Below are 23039 nucleotides of genomic sequence, written 5' to 3' on the forward strand. Positions count from 1 at the left end.
ATATGAGGTTGAGTCCGTGTTTTCGTGCGATGTTCGCCAGGGGGGTCATGTAGATGTTGAAGAGGGTTGGGCTGAGGGAGGATCCTTGGGGGACGCCGCAGATGATCTCCGTAGTAGTGGATCTGAAGGGGGGAAGGCGGACTCTCTGGGTTCTTCCGGAGAAGAAGGAGATGATCCATTCCAGGGCCTTGCCTCTGATGCCGGCGTTGCTGAGGCGACGTATTAGGGTACGGTGGCAAACCGCGTCGAAGGCTGCAGAGAGGTCCAGGAGTATGAGGGTGTGAGCCAGAATGCGAGGCAGGCCGGAAGTGGAGCGGGACTGTGCCGCGGCATTTTGCACCGGAAACGAGAGACGGTCTAGTCTCGAGACCGCCCTTAGAGGAGGGGCCAGCCACGGAAGAGGAAGCGGGATGCTTAAAAAAGGCAGGGAAGGACGAGGAATGGTGTGGGATGCAAGGAGTATCGAGCGGAGCAGAGGTGAGCGGAGGAGCAGCAGTGAGCGGAGGAGCAGCGGTGACCGGAGGAGCAGCGGTGAGCGGAGGAGCAGCGGTGACCGGAGGAGCAGCGGTGAGCGGAGGAGCAGCGGTGAGCAGAGGAGTAGCGGTGACCGGAGGAGCAGCGGTGACCGGAGGAGCAGCGGCAATCGGAGCAGCGGTGAGCGGAGGAGGAGGACGACGAGCGAGAGGAGAGACAGCAGCGGGGAAAGACGACGGAGCCGGTCGCATCAGCAACATCCTTACGGCGATCAAACCCGGTGGGCAGCAGGGAGGAGAAACCACCCCGGGTCCCAGCGCCGCGGTTCGGAGAACGGGCCGTGGCTCGAGGCAAGTGGCTCTGCGGGGACCTTTTGGGTGGGGGCGGTGGGGAGGTTGTGAAGGGCTGTGACCCACGTGAAAGGTGTAGAACATCCCCGACCCCGCACTTCCCCCCCTACACATCCCTTGGTGACGGTAGCACAGTAAGAGACCCTTGTAGCAGTGACTCAGACCTGTTCTCTTTTCTCTTTCTTTCTCCCTGCAACTCCGAGTATATGTGAAGACTGAGGACCCTGAAACGCGGAGGCGCCAAGAAAGCACCCTACAGGGAGGAACCTCGGAGAAGACCTATGTTGTTTTGTTCTGCCCTGCTACAGTTAGGATACTCTCATACCAGTGCTTGGTTCTCCTATACAAACCCGCATATCTGTAAATAAACAAGAACCTAAACCTATTCGTGGTATACCCGACTTCTTACTGACAGTAAAACCCCATTAGGGACCGCAGACTCCCACAACTTGGTGTCAGAAGTGGGATAGTCACCGGGTGTCGACAATGACCCAACCCGTGCCTAACACGATAGAGAGCATAATTAACCAATTGGCGGAAGGACAGAGACATCTACAGTTGGCTCTAGAGGAACAAGCTCTGGCAGCCCGAAAAGATAGGGAGGTGTTACATGGCGCCTTACGGGATCAGGCAGTGATTCTGACATCGAACCAGCAAGTTCAGGACACCGCAATTCTTAGGTTGACTGACGCCATCGTCAGTGCTCGAGTCCGCCCTAATGTCCCCGGGTCGGTCCTCCAAAAGTTCCAGGAAGGAGACGACCCCGATTACTTTTTTGTGAACTTCAAAAGGGTGGCCACAACAACGGCGTGGCCCCCGGAACGCTGGAGTCAGTACATAGCCCCTCTGTTGGCGGGAGAGCTACAAGCCGCCTATCAGGCCGCCAACCCTGCTGGAACAACAGCCTATGAAGACGTGAAAAAAGCCATCTTGGAGAGACTCGGTTGTGATCAAGAATACTATAGAAATAAATTTAGGAGGGAGAAATGGAACACTGGGGATAACCCCCGTGCACTGTACTATAGGATCAGGGATATGGGGAACCGATGGCTGACACCCCATGTGTCTACAATGGAGGAAGTGACGGAAAAGATCTTCTTGGAACAATTCCTGGACGCTCTGCCCCTCACTACTCGATCTTGGATAAAACAGCACCCTAATCTCAACACCTCCACGGCAGTCGACCTAGCCTGTGCCTTCCACAGATCACCCGAGTTTAAGGCAGGAACATCCCGGACCCCCTCTATTCCCCCTAGAAATCTCCCCAGGCCTGAGATCAAACCCCGTGTCCAGACTAGAGCACTTCCACCTCTCCCGAGCATAGGAAATCAGGAACCACAGTGTTTTCATTGCTCCGAGTGGGGCCACATAGCTCGACAATGTCCACACAAACCCTCAACCGTAGAACCCATGGAGGTAGGATATACAAGGGGGCGGATATGTGTGGGAGGACAGGGGGCTCCTAGATACAAAAAAGAGGTCCTCTTAAACGGAAGGAAGCAACGGGCGCTGCTAGACACTGGGTGTCACGTGTCCGTGGTGGATAGGTCACTAGTACCCCAGCTTCAGTTACGAGAAACAGACACAGTGCAAGTCACCTGTGTACACGGAGACACGAAGACCTATCCGGTCGCAGAGGTGCTACTGGACATATCTCATGACCCACAAATACGGCGAGTAGGGGTGATACCGTCCTTGCCCGAGGCAGTCATAATAGGAACAGACCACCCCAAGTTTGAGCAGTATCTAAGTGAGATACGAAACGAGGGGACTTCATGGTTACAGGAAGCTCCCTTTAGCGAATGCGGTCTAGAAACAAGCGCATGTAAAGACAGAAAAAGCAAGACTGAGAAAAGGAAAGCAAAACACCTGTATGCAGAGGCGCATGACCCGTATCACGCATTTCCTATCTCCCTTACAGAACCTGTGAAGACGGTCCCGAGTAGCTTCCGTTCAGCACAGAGAGAAGATCAGACCCTTATCCATGCTTGGGAACAAGCACAGGAGCAGAACGATGAGAATGTAGGACCTTATTTTTATGTGTCTAAGGGTCTTCTATACCGCTCAGGAAAGGAGGGGGACAGGGTAAGAACGCAGCTCCTGGTGCCTTCTGTCTTCAGGCCTCATGTCATGCAGTTAGCACATAACCATACAGGGGGTGGGCACTACGGGAAAGAGAACACTCTGAAGTACCTACTGGGCAGATTCTACTGGCCAGGCGTCTATAAGGATGTAGCAAAGCACTGTGCGTCCTGTGTTAGGTGCCAATACTCAAACCCCGAAGGGGTTAGAAAGGCCCCACTTCGTCCTTTGCCCATAATAGATGTACCCTTCCAACGTGTCGGGATGGATTTGGTAGGCCCCCTCCCGCCCTCTGCCAGAGGCCATAAATACATCTTAGTCATTGTTGATTACGCTAGCAAGTATCCAGAGGCGTTTCCCTTGACATCAATGACTTCACCTGTCGTAGCTAGGGCCATGATTAGTTTCTTCACCCGGGTGGGATTTCCGGCAGAAATCCTCACGGACCAAGGAACTCCTTTCATGTCACGATTAATGGCCGAAGTATGCAAGGTGTTGGGCATCCACCAGATCCGGACGTCGGTCTATCACCCCCAGACGGACGGTCTGGTGGAACGTTACAATAAGACCATTAAAAGCCTGCTTCGCAAGGCCATATCCGAGACAGGAAGGGACTGGGACCAGCAGTTACCACTAGTCCTGTTCGCCATTTGAACACATGAACAAAAATCAACAGGATTCTCTCTGTTTGAATTACTATTTGGTAGAAAGCCAAGAACCCTGCTAGACATGGCAGCCGAGCAATGGAGGAGGAGGGACAACCCCTACCCAAATATGCAGCCGATTTAAAGTCTGCTGTTGAGAAACTATGGGGCCTCGTACATGAAAATATGGAAAAAGCACAAACCTCCCAAAAGCTCCTGTATGACCGTAATAGCAGACTAAGGGAATTCCTTCCCGGAGATAAGGTACTCCTATTGCTCCCTTCCACAGACAACAAACTCTTGTCCAAGTGGCAAGGCCCCTATGTGATCGAGAAAAAAATCACTCCCGTGACATACAGCGTCCTTCAACCGCTCAGAACAGGAGGTAAACAAATATACCATGTCAATCTGTTAAAAAAATGGGAGGAGCCCACAAACCCAGACGGGCCTGGGCTGTCTGTTCTCACGGTAAACACAGAGAGACCTCTAGAGATAACCACCGCCAACACCCCCCCGACCACGAGTACTAAGGCCCCTGAGGGCAACATTATGACACCTGACCAGAAAACCCAGTTAGCTTCTCTACTAGATCGTTTCCCGGGTCTCTTCTCCACAACCCCGGGGCTGACTTCAATGACCCAGCATGACATTGTGTCCGTGGATGACCGGGTGGTAAAGCTAAAAGCATACCGAATACCCGAAGCACGAAGAGAAGCGGTAGAACGAGAGGTCACCGACATGTTGCAGGCAAACATCATAGAGCCCTCTACAAGCAACTGGTGTTCACCAATAGTGCTTGTACCAAAACCTGACGGGAGTATACGGTTCTGTATGGACTTCCGTCAAGTAAACAATGTCACTAAATTCGACTCTTACCCAATGCCTCGTATAGACGAATTAATAGAGAAAGTAGGGAACGCCAAATATTTGACAACCCTTGACCTGACCAAAGGTTATTGGCAGATACCCCTAACACCACAAGCCAAAGAGAAGACAGCCTTCTCAACACCATCGGGGCTCTATCAGTTCCGGGTACTACCTTTCGGCCTCCACGGGGCACCCGCGACATTTCAACGTCTCATGGATCGCATTCTGAAACCACACACAGGTTACGCAGCAGCATATCTGGACGATATAGCCATCTTCAGCCCATCGTGGACAGAACATCTGAGGCATCTAGCAGGAGTGTTTTCAGCCATTCAGGACGCCGGGCTAAAAATAAACCCAAAGAAATCACTGCTAGTGACTGATACAGTCCAATACCTCGGATATACGATAAAAGGGGGACTGATTAAACCTCAGGTCACAAAAACAGAAGCAATAAAAAACCTGCCTCAACCAAAAACCAAAAGAGATGTCCGCTCCTTCCTCGGGTTCCTGGGGTACTACAGACGGTTCATCCCTAACTTCTCGACCTTGGCAAGCCCCCTCACGGATCTCCTAACTAAGACACATCCCTCCCGAATACAAAACTGGTCAGAGGCACACGAACGTAGCTACCAAGCTCTGAAAGAAGCCATATGCACAGCCCCTGTGTTACACTGTCCAGATTTTAGCAAACACTTCGTCCTGCAAACAGATGCATCAGGTATTGGTCTGGGGGCTGTGCTACAGCAGCCGGACTCACGGGGGGATCTCAAGCCGACCCTCTATATCAGTAGGAAATTGTTTCCTAGGGAGTGTCATTACTCAACAATAGAGAAAGAGTGCTTAGCAATAAAATGGGCGGTGGAAGCGCTACAATACTATTTATTAGGGCGTCGCTTCACCATACTCACCGATCATGCCCCTTTAACCTGGCTTGCGAAACATAAGGATTCCAATCAACGAATACTCAGATGGTTCATGTCCTTACAACCTTTCTCTTTCCAGACATTCCATATACCCGGCACTCGGCAAGGCTGCGCCGACTACCTGTCCCGGAATCCCTCCACTGAATGGCCCCAACGTCCATTCCTAGAGGGGGAGATCTGTGAGCCGGAATGCGAGGCAGGCCGGAAGTGGAGCGGGACTGTGCCGCGGCATTTTGCACCGGAAACGAGAGACGGTCTAGTCTCGAGACCGCCCTTAGAGGAGGGGCCAGCCACGGAAGAGGAAGCGGGACGCTTAAAAAAGGCAGGGAAGGACGAGGAATGGTGTGGGATGCAAGGAGTATCGAGCGGAGCAGAGGTGAGCGGAGGAGCAGCAGTGACCGGAGGAGCAGCGGTGAGCGGAGGAGCAGCGGTGACCGGAGGAGCAGCAGTGAGCGGAGGAGCAGCGGTGACCGGAGGAGCAGCGGTGAGCGGAGGAGCAGCGGTGACCGGAGGAGCAGCGGTGAGCAGAGGAGCAGCGGTGACCGGAGGAGCAGCGGTGACCGGAGGAGCAGCGGCGATCGGAGCAGCGGTGAGCGGAGGAGGAGGACGACGAGCGAGAGGAGAGACAGCAGCGGGGAAAGACGACGGAGCCGGTCGCATCAGCAACATCCTTACGGCGATCAAACCCGGTGGGCAGCAGGGAGGAGAAACCACCCCGGGTCCCAGCGCCGCGGTCCGGAGAACGGGCCGTGGCTCGAGGCAAGTGGCTCTGCGGGGACCTTTTGGGTGGGGGCGGTGGGGAGGTTGTGAAGGGCTGTGACCCACGTGAAAGGTGTAGAACATCCCCGACCCCGCACTTCCCCCCTACACATCCCTTGGTGACGGTAGCACAGTAAGAGACCCTTGTAGCAGTGACTCAGACCTGTTCTCTTTTCTCTTTCTTTCTCCCTGCAACCCCGAGTATATGTGAAGACTGAGGACCCTGAAACGCGGAGGCGCCAAGAAAGCACCCTACAGGGAGGAACCTCGGAGAAGACCTATGTTGTTTTGTTCTGCCCTGCTACAGTTAGGAGACTCTCATACCAGTGCTTGGTTCTCCTATACAAACCCGCATATCTGTAAATAAACAAGAACCTAAACCTATTCGTGGTATACCCGACTTCTTACTGACAGTAAAACCCCATTAGGGACCGCAGACTCCCACAGAGGGCCACGGTCTCTCCTTTGTCAGTCAGAGATCTGATGTCGTCCGTGGCTGCGATGAGGGCGGTCTCGGTGCTGTGGTTAGCTCTGAAGCCGAATTGTGAGGGGTCGAGTGAGTCGTTGGTTTCCAGGGCGGTGGTGAGTTGAGTGTTGACGATTTTCTCAATCACTTTGGCGGGGAACGGGAGGAGCGAGATGGGCCGGAAGTTTTTGAGTATGGTGGGGTCTGCTGTTGGTTTCTTTAGGAGGGCGTTGAGTTCGGCGTGTTTCCAGTTCTCCGGGAAGGTGGCGGTGGTGAAACATGCGTTGATTACGTCTCGGAGGTGGGGTGCAATGATGTTGTCGGCTTTGTTGAAGATGTGGTGCGGGCAGGGGTCGGATGGTGATCCTGAGTGGATGGAGTTCATGATGTGAGTGGTTTCCTCGGTGGTGGTTGGGTTCCAGGTGTGGATGGCGGTGTTGTCGGTGGCGAGTTCCGGTGGTGGGTTCTTGTTGGTTGTGGCGAAGCTGTTGTAGATGTCGGTGATCTTGTGGTGGAAGAAAGCTGCCAGGGAGTCGCAGAGATCCTGTGAGGGGGGGATGGCGTTGTTTTCGGCGTCGGGGTTGGAGAGTTCTTTAACGATGCCGAATAGTTCCTTGCTGTTGTGGGCGTTGTCGTTGAGTCAGTTCTGGAAGGCTTATTTTCGTGCGGCGCGGAGGAGTTGGTGGTGTTTGCGGGTGGCGTTCTTGAGAGCAGACATGTTCTCGTCGGTCTGGTTGAGGCGCCAAGACTTCTTGAGGGTGCGGCATTCTTTTTTGGAGTCCTTGAGGGTGGGGGTGAACCAGGAGTTTTTCTTGTGGTTGTTTTTGTTTGCTTGGGTCTTCAGGGGGGCCAGGGTGTTGGCGCATTCGGAGATTCAGTTTGTGAGGTTGTTGGCGGCTTCGTCGGGGTCTGTAGTGCTGGCGGGGGGGTTCTGGGAGAGGGCTGCTGTGAGTTGTTCGGTGGTGATACGGTGCCACTGCCTTCTCGGTGGTTGTTGGACGTGGTGGTGTACGGTGGTCTTCTTGAAGCTGAAGTAGACACAGCTGTGGTCCGTCCAGGAGAGTTCGGAGGTGTGGCTGAAAGAGATGTATTTGCTGGAGGAGAAGATGGGGTCGAGAGTGTGTCCGGCGTAGTGGGTGGGGGTGTTGACCAGTTGTTTCAGTCCGAGGTTGGCGAGGTTGTCCAGTAGGGTGGTGGTGTTGTTGTCGGCGCGGTTCTCCAGGTGGAAGTTGAGGTCCCCTAGGAGGATGTAGTCGGTGGACGGGAGTGCGTGTGGGCTGATGAAGTCTGCGACGTCTTCGCTGAACTTTGTGCGTGGTCCTGGTGGTCTGTACATGAGGGTGCCTCTGAGGGAGGTCTTGAGGTCGCTGTGGATAGAGAAGTGGAGGTGTTCTGCGTCGGGGAGTGAGTCGTCGGTGTAGGTCGAGACACAGATGGAGCTCTTGTGGACGATGGCGATGCCTCCTCCGGTGCGGTTGGTGCGGTCTTTCCTGATGATTTTGTAGCCGTCGGGGATGGCTATGGTGATGTCGGGTGCCTAGGAGGGGTTCATCCAGGTCTCGGTGAGGAAGGCGATGTCCGAGTTTGTTGAGTCGATGAGGTTCCATAGTTCGATGGCATGCCTGTGGACGGATCGGGTGTTGATCAGGATGCATTCGAGGTTATTTCCGGAGGAGTTTTTCTTCTTGGGTGTGTTGTGTGTTCGTAGGCAGGTGAAGCGGCAGTTGCGGCAGGTGAAGGCTCCGTGGGTTCGCTTCGGGGCAGCGCGGCAGCAGCCCGGCATGCGGCCGGGGTTGAGAGCGGTGAGGGAGGCGGTGTCGTAGGTCAGGCGGAGGCGGCGGGGGGGGTGGGGGTCGCGGGGACCAGGGGTCATGGCGCTGGGCGCGGTCCAGGCTCGGACGGGCGTAGACGGGCTTGGCTTAGGTGCGCCTTCGGCACGCCAGCGGCGCGTCCGCTGCGCGCGTCCGCTGCGCGGTCGTGCAGCGGTTACCATATATGGGGTAGCTGGGGAGGAGGGGTCAGCTGGGAGGAGGGCGGCGGGAGGGTACTGTCTGACATGGAATGCCTGTCAGAGAGCGACTTTTGGGGGCCCTAGCAGGGCCCCCCTCCTTCTGCAGCCTCCGATTGTGGGCTGGGTGAGCACCTATGGTGCCCCAACGCAAATCCCTGCACCGTGTAGCAGGCACCATGAGGTGCCTGCCACACAGTGCAGGGATTTACAGTAAATCCCACTTCTCTATGGGAGCTTGTGCTGCGGCCGGTTTCTGAACGCTGCACAAGCTCCCATAGGGAAATGGGAGTTTGTGACTGCACCATGTGCGCTTGCATCATAATTGCGGTTTTGGACCGCCAACCCGAGGTCAGTGCCGAAACCGCAGAGATGAGAGGCAACTCCAACTAACATCATAATCAGGCCCTACAATTAGGTCACTGCCTCCACCTAAAGAAGAAGGAATTAGTTACTTGGTTTCTTCCATCCATATTAGGCCGTCAAAGCACAAAGAGACACCTTCACGAGTGTGGTACCACTATTCCCCCCCTCATAGACAAAAAGCTGTGACACGCTTCCAATTTGGAGATATGTTTTCCCCCAGGCGGAGGTGCGAGCTGCAGTTGCTTCAGGCAGCCAGCCATGGGTGCACACAAAGCACAACGAGACCACTCGGGTTCTGTCACGATGTTGCCAAAAACCGAGTACCTTGTGGCTTGGGTTCGGGGGAGGGAGCCAGCGATCTCATATGGAAGCTGTGATGTCAGGCTGATCTGGAGGTCAGAGACAGTCCCGCCTTCTGGCTCGGCAAACGTCCCCCTGCACCCCTCGGACACCGCATGCTATGAAGTGGCAGCTAGCACAGGTTTCCGGTTGCAAGCTTGGATCTCTCTGACTTGCCAAACTTCCCCAGTACTCCTCAAACTCCTCACGTTACAGCACCCTAGGTGGGCTACTGATCTTTACAAGCACACTCGTCTGCACAGTGGTCCTTGTCCCAAGTGACAATAACTTCCACCTGTTTCCGCTGCACCCTGTGCGGGCCTTACATTCCACCTTAGTCCTGTCCACCATCCTACCCTGGGAGGCTTGATCAATATCTTTAGTGGAGCCAGGACCCTGCCCCTTGGAATGCAGGTGCCAATTCCACCCCCTTATATCCATCCCAGGAAGGCCCATCTGAGTCAGAGGTCAGCAGTTTCCCTTGAGTACCCCTAGTTTATGGCCATCTATCATGAATGCACAGATGTAGGTGTCCCCCCAGCACCCACATGCGGATTGGAGCAAGGCTGACAGGCAGATAGAGAGCCATGCACATAGAAAGGCCCACCTTTTACGAGTGGCATTTCCACATGAAAAATGTCAAATCTACCCTCACTACCAGGGAGGATTTGCCATTCAAAAATCCATCAATACTAAATATCATACTGCTACTCTTCTGCACTTAACAAATACAGCTCAACAGCCTTTCCACAGATTCCCCATGTTATTCAATGTGAGAAGCAGGCTTCACAGTACTGAACACACCATCCAATGTTATTCACTACTAGGACATGTAGCGCACATGTGAACATGCCCTACCTCTTCCTTACACCACACCCTACCCCCAAGGAGTACTCAGATGTAGTGTGAGACATGCAGAACTTGGCAAGTAGCTTTTAAATGCCAAGCTGAGGGACAGAAACCTGAACACAATGGCCCCGCCATTGCAAACCTTTGGTAGGTTTGAAGAGCTACCTCTGTGGATGGCACAACTATTGCTGCAGGCCATCTTAGTAGCATTTGTGTTACATGCCCTAGGTATATGTCTTAATACTGGACAAGGGACTTAAAGTTAACTCAAATCAGACAATCATGTATACAACACCAGTATGTATATGAATAGCACAGCGCTTTAACACTGAATGACAGTGTCCTAAAGTACTCAAAGTCCTAAGGCTAGCACGAAGATCAGCAGAAAACCAGGGGAGACAAAAGCAAAAAGCAGAGGCAAAGCACCCTAAAAAGGGCCATTTCCAACTAGCGGAAATCTAAAAATGTTGACACACATTTCAGTGGAAATTCTCAACTTTCCATTCCACCTTCTTCAGGACGGGCTGATATTTGATAGGTTTAATCAGGTATAATGTTGGATTTCATCACAGAACATGGGTATCTACAAAAACATACATAATAAACACCAATCAACATGATGCTTCTAAAGTACATTCAATATGCATCAATAATCACTTGTGAGTCACTTTCATCTCAATCCTTCCAACCCAATTCCTAGTAGTTACAGACTACTGGAGCTATTAGACCAAAACACTTGTCAGAATATATATACAATGTCTTCTTTTCATATAATTATATTTTTGTACAAATACCGCAAGGAGTTAATTCTGCTTGAAATGTCCTAATAGTATCAAAATAACAAATCTTGATAGCTATTTTATGTTTTTTTTCACTTGCTCATCTTCTCTAGCAACTAGTAAAGAGGGAGCGATAGCAGATATTGCAAAAGAGGAGCATGCTTGGAAATTCATTATTCTTCATTATCAATCAAACTCAACAAAATGCCATCTCCTCACACTATATTTCAAATATTATTTATATAGTATTTTGAATTTAATTAATACAATACTCCTTCCAACTTCTGAAGTTCGTCCTGGCAAGTATTGGCAGTACCGAAGAAAATAATCTTATTTAATGAAATAAAATTCCATAGACGAGGTGACCAACTTGCAAAGATAGTTTGATACTGCGCCAAAAATCTTTTTCAACAGGAAAGAAAAAGACATGGGTCCCGATTCACAAAGGTAAAGTGAGAGGAAAGTCTAACTTTACGACTTTCGGTATTCACAAAGGGCATTTACGACTCGTAAATGCCCTTTGTGAATACCGAAAGTCGTAAAGTTAGACTTTTGGTATTCACAAAGGGCGTACATGAGTAGTAAACGCTCTTTGTGAATACCGAAAGTCATAAAGGTAGACTTTCGTCTCACTTTACCTTTGTGAATCAGGCTCATCTAATATTTACAAACAGTCAGGCAGCACACTTCAAAAGATGTATGCTATACTATTCCATATTTTATGAGTAAAGTGTTACATAACCACATATGTGGTTACAAAACTCATCTTACATGTTCTAGTTCACTGTTATAACGCTACCACTTTTTGGTGCCATCCCATGCAGACAGCATGGAGCAGTAACTATTAATACTTATACATCCTCGCTACATTAAATCAATTTCATATGTTGCTCATATGTAACCATAGTAGCTGCCACAAACGCAATCAACATTACCTGTGAATTTTATCGTAAAGCCAGATCTGCGGACCCAAACATAAATCAAGCTTGCATCTCTGCCATTTTTACATGCAGTTGAAGTAAATATCGAGCATCTGAGGATGGGGCTCTCTCTATCATGTGACAGCTAATCTGGCCGAAATGCATCGGGCGTGAAATTGAACATGATCATAACATTGTGTATTATGTGATGTTTCATTTATGTTAAATTATGTATTCAAGGAACTCATGATATTAAGTTATTGCGTGTGAAGTAAGCATTTGGTACTTATTCCCAAAGTGTTATCAGAAGTATCAATGAATACTGATTGATTCAAAATAAGTATTCTAACGAAGAAATAAGCAGAGAGTGTTACATTATAAAAGTTTGCTTAATTTTGATTGTGAACAGTGCGCATCGCATCCAAGTCTGTGTACTTGTTGTAAACTGTTAATACTTATATATCTCACAGTACAACATACAATTTTTGGTTGTCCACATCACAGGGGAAGTCCACTTTACAATGATAAAAAGAAACATTTAGTTGCTGCCCGTCGCTTCAATACCAGTAGGATTCATTACACTTATAAGACTCCGCGATCTGTGTAATAGTGGGATATCGCCAGACCAACCTTGCTCTAAATTCAAGACTGGTTGCCTCATTTTCTAATGTATATCAGATCAGGACAGTGTGGACCTCGATTTTTGAGATATTTAGTATGCATAATACATTGTCTATGAATATGCAGGAGTACAAATATCATGTTCTTATCTAAAGATATGCTTCATTGACCCAGGGAACCGTAAAGGAGGTTCCGATGTGGCAGCACTTTAAACATTGCATTGAAAGCAATTGTGTAATGTTCAATAATAGCTGATGCATTATTGTTAAACAAATACTGTAGGTTGATTTATCCATCTAGAGATGTTTTCTTTATTTTTGAACTTTTATAATAAACCAACCTTACTATTGTCCAGAAAGCTAAATTAAGTTTTCTGCTGACATATTTTTGGGGACGAATAAATTGATGATTTTTGCAAGACCTTGCTATAAAACCAACAGACTTCCAGACAGTTTGAAAAGGCAGGTAGTATATTATGATGCATACTTTCAAACTTCTGTATTTTTTAGAGTAGTATTGAGTTCCAGGGTTAAGCCAGGGTTGCATTTGATATTGTATTATGTCTGCAAATTGGGACCCGTAACCTATATATCATTATAAAAGTAGGCAGATAATTTGAGCGATGCAGCTGGCTGAGCTAGCCATTGCAATTTAGAAAATTTAAGGTTTGTATAATATTTTTATGCTTTGCACACTTGGAAGGACAACACATGCAGTAAGCATAGTACAATATTTATTGATGCAGTTGCTCCAGATTAAAGCACTATGCACCCATGACTTTTAAAATGTTAACTATCTTTACTCTTCATTGATAGACAGGTTGCATGATATTCTTTATGGTCCATTTCCAAACTCCTTTAAGCAGTTATTATAGATATGTCACTTTGCATAATGACCTTTACCCATGCACCTCATGGTTTGTAAACTACACCACAGTGGAATGCTGTGTAAGGAGGCTCACTCCAATTTTCTTCTCAGCATTTTTCAGATGTTTCCAGCTGACAGGAAGAGAGTGGAATCTGCACTTGCCAGCTGTCATCTTCCTAAGGGTAAGGTGAGTATCTCTGATCAGATGCCCATAAGTAGTCATGTTGACCATGAAGGATCTCATTTTTATCATCAGTAGAGGAGTGTCTATATCCGACTCCTCTTTGATTCACACCATGCTTAGCAACAGCTACAAGTGAGCCACAACATGAGTTGGACATTCCTGAGGCCCTCACCACCAATACCAAAACTTTTCCAGCACCGGTCGCATTATAATCTCACACTCTACCACAAACACAAGGAAAGGAGGAGCCCATTCCTGGATTTCCCCAGGGATACAGGAAGCTGTTCAGAGTCTACAATATGAAAACATTACCAGACCATCCTCAAACTAAATGATAAATTACTGAATCATTAATATATGGAAATTATGCTGTAGGATTTTGTTCAACACAGCCATGGCATCCATATCCCACTTGACTAATGTAACTCTCTTCTGGGTTTCCCAGTATTTGTATATCTGTCTAGTTTACGTTCAACACTTTGGTACAAGAACTCTCCTTATTCTCAAATCTCTTGCACGGTACTGCCACCATGTCAGCTAGTTGTCAGTCAGAAAAGGGGCTGTATGCAAGCTGCTGATCCTGGTCTTCAAAGCTGTAAATGACCGATGAAACAAGAATGTGAGCTATGCAATACTTCATGCTGAAGCGCCATCAATACATACAGTGGTGCCTCTGGGTCTTCAATGGCAATTTCCATCAACTAGGGAATCTTTCCCTGCCTGCCCAACATAAAAAATATTGTATCAAACAGGGAAAAAAAAATTCTCAGCTGAACTAGTCACAATCCCTCTCGGTGTCATCCTGTCATGTCATTGGTGGCACCAATGGCAGGGCGAGGATGAGTAGGACAGAGGAAGATTCTAGCACGGTTCATACTCTTATACAATACAGTATTATCAGCAGTTTATCAACAATGAAGACAGCATACATAGTGAACTGTAATCTAATGTATAGAGTGAATAATATTGTACTTTATCAGATCACTAATGGTAAACAAAAAATGTGGTTTTGCTTCTAAACATCGTTCGCATGATTCTGTGTTGCAAATCCTGTGTTCGGTGTTTCATTTTCAGAATGAAGCCATCAATCCTGAGGATTTCCCAGAATCTGTCTATAAAAGCTTCCTAATAAATCTGTGTCCGCGGCCTGAAATTGATGAGATATTCACATCACAGTAAGTGTTCTTGCACATTCTGACCTGCATGTTCTTCCTGTGTGAAGGGAACTCATAGAGACCAGGTTTTAAATAACAGTGCAATAATGAGGTGGAGCAAAAGGTGGAATCACTAGGTGTAATACACAAAGACCGAATCACTGCCACTGGAAGGTAATACATCGTTTGTGAATTGTGTACATGTCTGCAACTCCTGCATGCACTCTTGTTTCACTCCTTGACTTACGGTAAATATTTGTCTATGATTCTGTGATATGAGTGTAGAGAGAGGTACCGCTTGTGCTATGTAAAGTAGACATCTGCCCATATGGTCCAGATATACGCTATATAAATAATCTCAATTAAAATAAAATAAATAAAAATTAAGAATAATACACAGAGAATCTAGATAGAATAGTGTGCTTACAGAAAAAGTTGTTACCTAAAGGTACAGGGAAGGTGGATTTAAGTCTTCCAAAATACTTTAACTGCTAGGATCCACATTACTCATACATTTCCTGCAAACTGTGAAAGATCTAAGTCATCATGCACTAGCAACTTTCTTTTTAACCAGCTGGAATCCACTTTTTTCTTCCTCTCCCTAAATCGATCTTGGGGCTAATTATGATTTTGGCAGTCCTTGGGACTGCCAAACTGACTGTGGAGGTGCGGTGGCAGCCGAGGACCGCCGCACCAGGGGTCCAACCGCCGTATTACAATACGGCGGTCGGTCCTCCAGAGAACAACTGCAACCACCAGGGATCCATGGTGGCGTGCTGGTCTAGGTATGCAAGATGCTTGATGGTGCCGCAGCAGAACCGCCAAGCATATTACGAGTTTCGCCACCACCAGCCTTTTGATGGCAGTGAGCTCGCCATGAAAATGCTGACAGTGGGGAAACAAAGAGGTCCTACGGGGCTCCCTATTGCCCTGTGCATGGGGATGCACCTCCTTTCCTGCACGGCATGGACTTCACAGTCCATGTAGTGCAGGTATGGCATTTGACACTCCCATTGCGGTGACTTTGCAGTGCCTTTGTTATAGGTACCGCAATGTGACCATGGGACCACCTAGTCGCCTGCCCAACAGACCATGAGTAATCTCATAATCTGGTTCACAGGTGGTGGTCGGCTTTGGCGGTGTGGGTGCGGGGCGGAATGCTCCGATGCCATCAAAGTCATCATCAGGCCCAGTATTTTGCCAGAATTTAAAATGGTTGGTTTTGTCTGAAAACGTCCTTATTCATTGTTAACCGAATTCTGCTAAACCACAGATGCACTCCAAATGTTCTCTATCTGTTGAATATGGAGAAATAAATGTGGCTTCCATGTGATGTTCTTGGAGGTTTAATACACTGCCAAGATTAAGTGGATTCTCGATGCAAAAGTTTGCGTTGAACACATTTGCATTTATTTTTCTTCAATGTTAACACATTCCTAATAAAAATATCTAGAACATTTCCAAAATAATGTTTAGCACTGACTTGCACCGTGTGCCTAGACTGTGCATCAAATTGCCAAAGGCCCTTTGCTGTGCATTGTGGCATGATATGGATAGGTTTAAGGCCACGCCCAAAGCTCTCTACATGGCCAAATGCTGTGTAGAAGTTTTTGTGACAAAAATGTTTAAATACATTTAGTATTATGTTATTAAATTTGATATCTCAGTGGTGTTTTAACTGCATGTAAATAAATATAGTATTATAGTTCCACACAGACACAAATTTACAAGTGTCTAAATTGGAGGCCTATTTTGAGATGGACATCCAGGCCAAACATCCTTTTTGGTTGTGTGTGTGTATGTGAGTGTACATATATAAATATATATATATATATATTATCTACTGGTGGTAGCCAGTAGATAGTTATAGTTAGGACCTAGTTTCCTATAGGAAAAGAGTTTTTTGTTTTCCCAATAACTTTGGCACTGGATGACGAATCTTCGTGAAATTTTCAAAACTCGCGGGGCGCTCAGGTCAGCACTTGTCTTGAAAGTTTTGGGGTGATTCGGAAAGCGGGGGACGAGAAAAAAAAGGGTCCCAAAACGTGTTTTCTCCATGTTATTTCCACAGGAAACTTTAGACACGGCTACAGCCCAAACTGCTGAACGGAATTACACCAAATTTGCCAAAAAGTATCTCTTGTTTCAGAAAGAACTCTTTTTGTTAAATGGTGTAAATCAGTTCAGTAGTTCCTGAGAAATTAAAAAAATAAAAGGTTCGATATATAGGGGCGCGGTGGATCCGCGGACCATCTCGACCATGAGCTTCATTCTAATTGTGGACTTCATCTTTGTGGACTTCTGTGGCTGCTTTCTGCATTTCTTTTGCTTCTTTCTGTGCGTTTTTTCTTCTTTCTTCACATGTCCTACCTCTGTAGGCATAGTTAGAAACTAGCATTTAAAAAACCTTTGAAATTCACTGAAAAAACCATAGGTTTCAGGCACGTTATAGTTAGAAATTAGCATTTAAAAAACCTTTGAAATTCACTGAAAAACCATAGGTTTCAGGCACATTATAGTTAGAAATTAGCATTTAAAAAACCTTAGAAATTCACTGAAAAAAACATAGGTTTTATGGACGTTATAGTTAGTTGGACATTTCATTCGTACAAAACCATAGAAATTCCCCCGTTATAGTTAGTTCAGCTAACTATAGCTCGCGCCCCGCAATGCACTGCTGATGACGTCACATATTACATTATTCATGACATGGTCAGTGACATCACTGATAAAATCACTGATGACATCACTGATCCAGTGACTGTGTGTTTCTGTAAAGTTAAAATATGTTTTATATATATGCCAGGGTGTATTGAAGAATGAGTGGGAGTATAAGTGTCTGGATGAAGAATTTAGTAGGTGTGTGACTGACTGTATAAGTGAGTGATTAAATGTGTCTTACTGAATGCATGGGATAGTGACTAAACTGTCTGAATGTGTATATCAATATGTCTGTTGTTGTGTAAGCTGCTGCATGTGTTGGTCAGTAGCTACATGCGTGTCTATATGGGTTATTGATTGGTTGCCTGAGTATTTGTATGGGAGACTGAGTGTGTGTGTGGGTGGATGGGAGGTGTGTGACTCTAGGCATAGATGTGTGAGTGGTTGATTCACTGGGTGTATGGGTTCAAGAGTGCATGTGGAAACAGCTGTATGGGCGGGTGAGTGTGTGTATGGATGTGTTGGTGAGAGATTGAATGTCTCAGTGGTACATGTCCAAGTAACTACATATGTAAAAGGCAGTGTATGTGAGAGCTGGAGTATATATATGACTATACGTGAGAGTCAGTGATTGTGAGTGGCTGTATGGATGAGTGTGTACTTGTATCAGTGATTGTATAAGAGAGTAAGTATGTGTTCGTATACGTTTGAATAAGTGAGGTGGTGTGTGTATAACTATTTAGGTGAGGAAATGGGAGTGTGATTGATTCTTTGCATGACTGACTAGGTGTGTGAGTAACTCAATGGATGAGTGGCGGTATGTGAGTGTCTGTATGGGTGTATGAGTGCATATGATAGTGTTGTTTTGATGAGTGACTGTATGAATGAGTGACTGTATGGGTGAATGAGTGGATGTGTGTTAGACCTAGAAATCAGTGAGTGCATATGTGGTAACTGGTATTGGTGTGCCGATGGTCTCGAAAATGGTATTCTGTATTTTACAGTGAGTGGGTGTATCAAAGGTTATATTAGTGTGAGGAGGTGCATCAGATTGTCACGTGGATGATGTAATCAGTGATGTCATCAGTGATGTCATCAGTGATGTCATTTGAGATGTCATCAGTGATGTCATCAGTGATGTCACTGACTATGTCATGAATGATGTAATATGTGACGTCATCAGCAGTGCATTGCGGGGTTGCGAGTTATAGTTAGCTGAACTAACCAAAACGGGTGAATTTCTATGGTTTTGTATGAGTGAAATGTCCAACTAACTATAACGTCCCTAAAACCTATGTTTTTTTTCAGTGAATATATATATATATATATATATATATATATATATTAATGTGTATGTTTTTGGTTTGTTCACTTGCGTTATGTATGTGTATGTGAGAGTACATCTCAATATGCGCTTGTGATTCTGTTTTTGACTAAATGTGTGTAGAGGCAAGAGTGGATAAATAATTCCAAAAATAGTAGAGCCCAAACATTTACATATTACAAGTGGATATAAACAATTCTTTTAGCAAGCAACTACATTTCATTGTCATGTGATCATACCCCTTGCTTGTTTTCTTCTTTCAATAGCCAAACAAAAGCAAAACCCTACATGGCCAAGGATCACTTAACAAAGTTTATTAATAAGAAGCAACGGGATTCACGTCTTAATGAAGTCCTCTTTCCACCTGCAAAGACTGAGCAGGTCCAAGGGCTGATAGAGAAGTATGAACCCAGTGTGATTAACATTCAAAGAGGTGAGTACCCTCTAACAATTGGTTCTAAGTGTACCCCCTGTATCAATGGATGGACTTCTTCTAATCGCAGCTGTATTCTTGCTACCCGGTCTCCATTGCCCTGTTTGAATGGAATGGGGGTGTGGGTGAAAGGGGAGTGTGAATGTTTATTAGTTTCAATATTTTTATCAAATGGGACTAGAGTTATTTTGAACATGGCAGCCTTGTAAGAATGTTTGGTATTTAGGTTACCAGACATTTTTATGTGTCGGTACAGACATTTGAACAAAAGGCTTTAGTTCAGCCTCTTGCTCATGGTTGGATAGCTTTCAAGGTATCTGATATTTATTCAATGGACTTTCATTCTGATCCTCATGTTTGTCTCACCCAGGTGCATTTCGGTCTCACAGTTTTATGATTGGAAAAGTTAATGGAGCACTTGTTTTAGGGTGCATTTCCTTGTTCTCTTTCCCGCCTGTTTCTGAGCCCTGTTTTTACTTCCATCCCACTTCTGGGTGCTCTGCCCCGAATATCAGACTTTACTGTACATGCCTTTACAGTGCATGCCTTTACAACACTGTGTTTACTATGCATGGATGCCTTTACCCTCTAAGTCTTTACACCACAATTGCTTTTTACTCCGCACTCCTATTATTTTATTTTTTTTGTTTAACAATTTTATTAAAGTTGAAAGCACAGAGTCATCATTGCAATACCATATTACATTCCAATTTCCGTGCATTACGGTACATCAATACTCACAGACTACATATATTTAATGGTTTGGAAGGTCACTGTTTCGGTCTTTACTCATCGCCATATCCTCTGTCGGTGAAGTACAAATCTCCCCCCTAAAGGCGTTCCGGCCTCCCCATTTCTTGTCCCACTTCTTGGGGCATCCCCGCTGTTTGAAGACCTCCTTCTCCGCTATCATGCATCTATCCATCTCCGCCACCCATCCAACCATCAATGGTTGTGTGTTGGATGCCCAGAGCATCGCTATAGCCCGTTTCACCCGCAAGTACCCCAGTGCCACCCATTGTTGCTCTATGTCCGTCAGGTCGGTGGCCTCCCATATATTTAGAATCCCCATTCAAGGTGATAATTGGAGCTGCTTACCCAATGTGTCCCTCATTTTTTTGGGTGCATTATTCCACAGAGGACGTATCTCTGGACAGTCCCACAGAATATGATAAAAGGTGCTGCCTTGGCCGCAGCTTCTAAGGCACAACGCATCTGTATGGCTGCCTATTTTTGCCAGGAGTACCCCGGGAAGATAGGACCTGTGTAGAACTTTTAGTTGTATGAGGCGAAAGCAGTGATTTATTGCCGTTTCCCTGGGAGACATTAATGCTGCTTGCCAATCCTCGTCATCTATTGGCCCTATGACCGTCTGCCAGCGGTCCCTAAGAGTCTGAAAGGAGTAAGGTAAGTTGTTACAGAGTTTACTGTAAGTGCAGGAGATAGCTTTTGTCAAGAGCAGTTCCGAGAGCAGGCGGTCCTCTAAAGGGGAGGAGTCTGGTAAGGAGGGTAGGTCTGTAATGTGTGTGAGAAGAGCGTGTCTGATCTGCAAATATCGAAAAACCTCTCCTGGTGCAAGAGCATATTTGGTTTGCAGTTCCTTGAATGTGAGAATTTTGCCCTTGCAGACCAGGTCTCCTATGTTGGTTATGCCAATGGTATCCCATTTATCAAACCCTGTGTGGTAGCAGAGCAATCCCAGCCGCTGAGAGGACCACAACGATGTAGCTTTTGTGAGTTTATCCATCCGTCCTAGACGCTTGGTGGTCTTATGCCAAATGGCCACAGTTTGTGACATAGGCCCCAGGTAACGGCCCCTTCGGGCCTTGCTGCAGAGAGCACCTAGATATCCCTCCTGCCCTGTTTGATATTGTTCTAGTTGGAAGGACGGGTTCGACTGGGAGCCATAAATCCAGTGGTTGATGGCCACCAGTTGTGAGGCCCAGTAATATAGACGCAGATCCGGAAGGGCAATCCCCCCATCGTACCACTCTTAGCTTCTGGAGGGCGGTGCGATGCGCCTTCCCGTCCCATAATAAGGTACAGACCTCCCTTTCAGTGGTGGTAAAATAATTGTTAGCAAGCTGGAATGGGCAGTTTTGAAGTACGTATAAAAATCTAGGGAGTGCAAGCATTTTAAATAAGGCTGCCCTTCCTAAGAGGGACAGGGGTAGCGACCTCCAGTGTTTGACCTCTTCTAGGAGTTGTATAAAGGGGCCCAGAAGATCTTGATCATAAAATATTTTGGGGTCAGGTGTGATAAAGATACCTAAGTACTTAAAACCTTCAGTGGCCAATTCAATCGTATAACCGCGAGGTTGCCTAGGTGGAGGGCCGTGTAAAGCATATAGTACAGATTTGGACCAGTTGATGGTGTGACCTGCATATTTGCCAAAGTTAGTAATGACGTTAAGCAAGCTGTTAATAGAGGCCCGAGGGGATGCCAAGTATATTAGGATATCGTTAGCGTATAACAATACTTTGTCTTCCTTGTCTTTGCTCCATCGCTGTCCGCGTATCGAAACATCCCGCTGTATCCAGTGTGCTAATGGCTCGAGAGTCAACGCAAAAAGTAGGGGGGACAGGGGACAACCCTGTCTAGTCCCTCACTGTAAAGCAAATGTACGTGACGTGTGGTTGTTTACTTTGACTTGGCCTAGCAGCTTAGTGTAGAGCAGTGCCACCCACTGTCGGAACCGTGGACCAAAACCAAACCTCACCAATACCTCGAAGAGGTAAGGCCATTCTATCAAATCAAACGCCATGGTGGCATCTAATGACAGTATAACCACGTCTTCCTGCAAATATGGCTGCCTGCCTAGTACATTGTGGACTCGAGGAATGTTTAAAGCGGTATTGCGGCCCGGTATAAACCCTGATTGGTCTTCATGGACCAGGGACGGGAGGACTGCAATCAGACAGGATGCGAGAAGTTTCACTAATATCTTGGCTTCTGAGCTGATTAAAGAGATGGGCCTGTATGAGCCGCAGTTGGTCGCTGGTTTACCCGGTTTGCGTATGACAACTATAGAAGCTAGCCTTTGATCCAAGGGAAGAATACCCTGCTCCAGACTCTCGTCATACATGTTTTTTAGATGTGGAGCCACTTTAAGGGCCATACCCTTGAGGAATTCAATCGGAATCCCGTTAGGCCCCCATTGCCTTCCCCGAGTTAACGGCAAAGATAGCTTTCTCTTCTGCTGTTATGTCTGCGTCTAGAGCGTCCCTGTCACTGTCCGAAAGTGTAGGTAGGTTCATTTCCTCCAAGTGCTTATGTGGGTCGTCGGAGGCGGTGGTGGTCTTGGAGGTATATACTGCCTCCAGGTGGTCTGCAAAGGCTTCCGCTACCTCTCGGGGGTCCTTTACCCGTGTCTCACCCTCAAGTAAGTTTTCAGGGACCCATTGAGCCACTTGATCCCGCCGTTCTAGCCACGCCAGCATTTTGTCGGCTCTTTCTCCAAGCTCGTCTACCCTATGGCGTGTACGAAGGAGACCCGCCTGGGTTTTTTCACGTGCTAGGGCTTTATATTCTAGTTGTTTATTCCGGAGATTGTGGGCTGTGGCTTCAGCCTCTAATTGGAGCAAGTCACTTTCAAGTTGAGTCAATTGTGCGTTTTGGTTTCGGATATATCCGACCTTCAATGCTAGGGAGTGCCCCTTAATTACTGCCTTATAGGCCTCCCACATAGTGTTTGCCGAATTGACGGAGCCGACATGTTCAGTGAAGTAATGGTCTGTGTGCTCAGCAAGGTCGTCTTTAATATCTGTAATTTCAAGGAGCCGTGGGTTAATGATTATGGGGCCTTGGGTATACTGCCAGTGAAAAGTAAGTTCAATCCTGAGGGGGGAATGATCAGAGATACCTCTTGGGAGCCCCTGGGAATGTTGGAAGTGACCTATGTCTGCAAGGGACGTAAAAAAATAGTCAATGCGGGACATACTTTTATGTGCATTGGAATAGTGTGT

At 47.1% G+C, this 23039-nt stretch overlaps 1 protein-coding gene across 1 annotated transcript in view; it reads left to right on the plus strand.

The window, feature by feature from the left end:
* Positions 1-23039, plus strand: part of PLCB2 (phospholipase C beta 2) — a 573513-nt gene that overhangs the window by 240103 nt on the left and 310371 nt on the right. The window contains exons 7-9 of the mRNA XM_085626894.1: positions 13429-13504; positions 14576-14676; positions 18907-19073. Of these exons, the coding sequence (XP_085483020.1) occupies positions 13429-13504; positions 14576-14676; positions 18907-19073 (344 nt within the window). The remainder of the gene's footprint in view (positions 1-13428; positions 13505-14575; positions 14677-18906; positions 19074-23039) is intronic.

The sequence above is a fragment of the Triturus cristatus genome, chromosome 9, assembly GCF_964204655.1.
Source record: "Triturus cristatus chromosome 9, aTriCri1.1, whole genome shotgun sequence".
Taxonomy (NCBI): domain Eukaryota; kingdom Metazoa; phylum Chordata; class Amphibia; order Caudata; family Salamandridae; genus Triturus; species Triturus cristatus.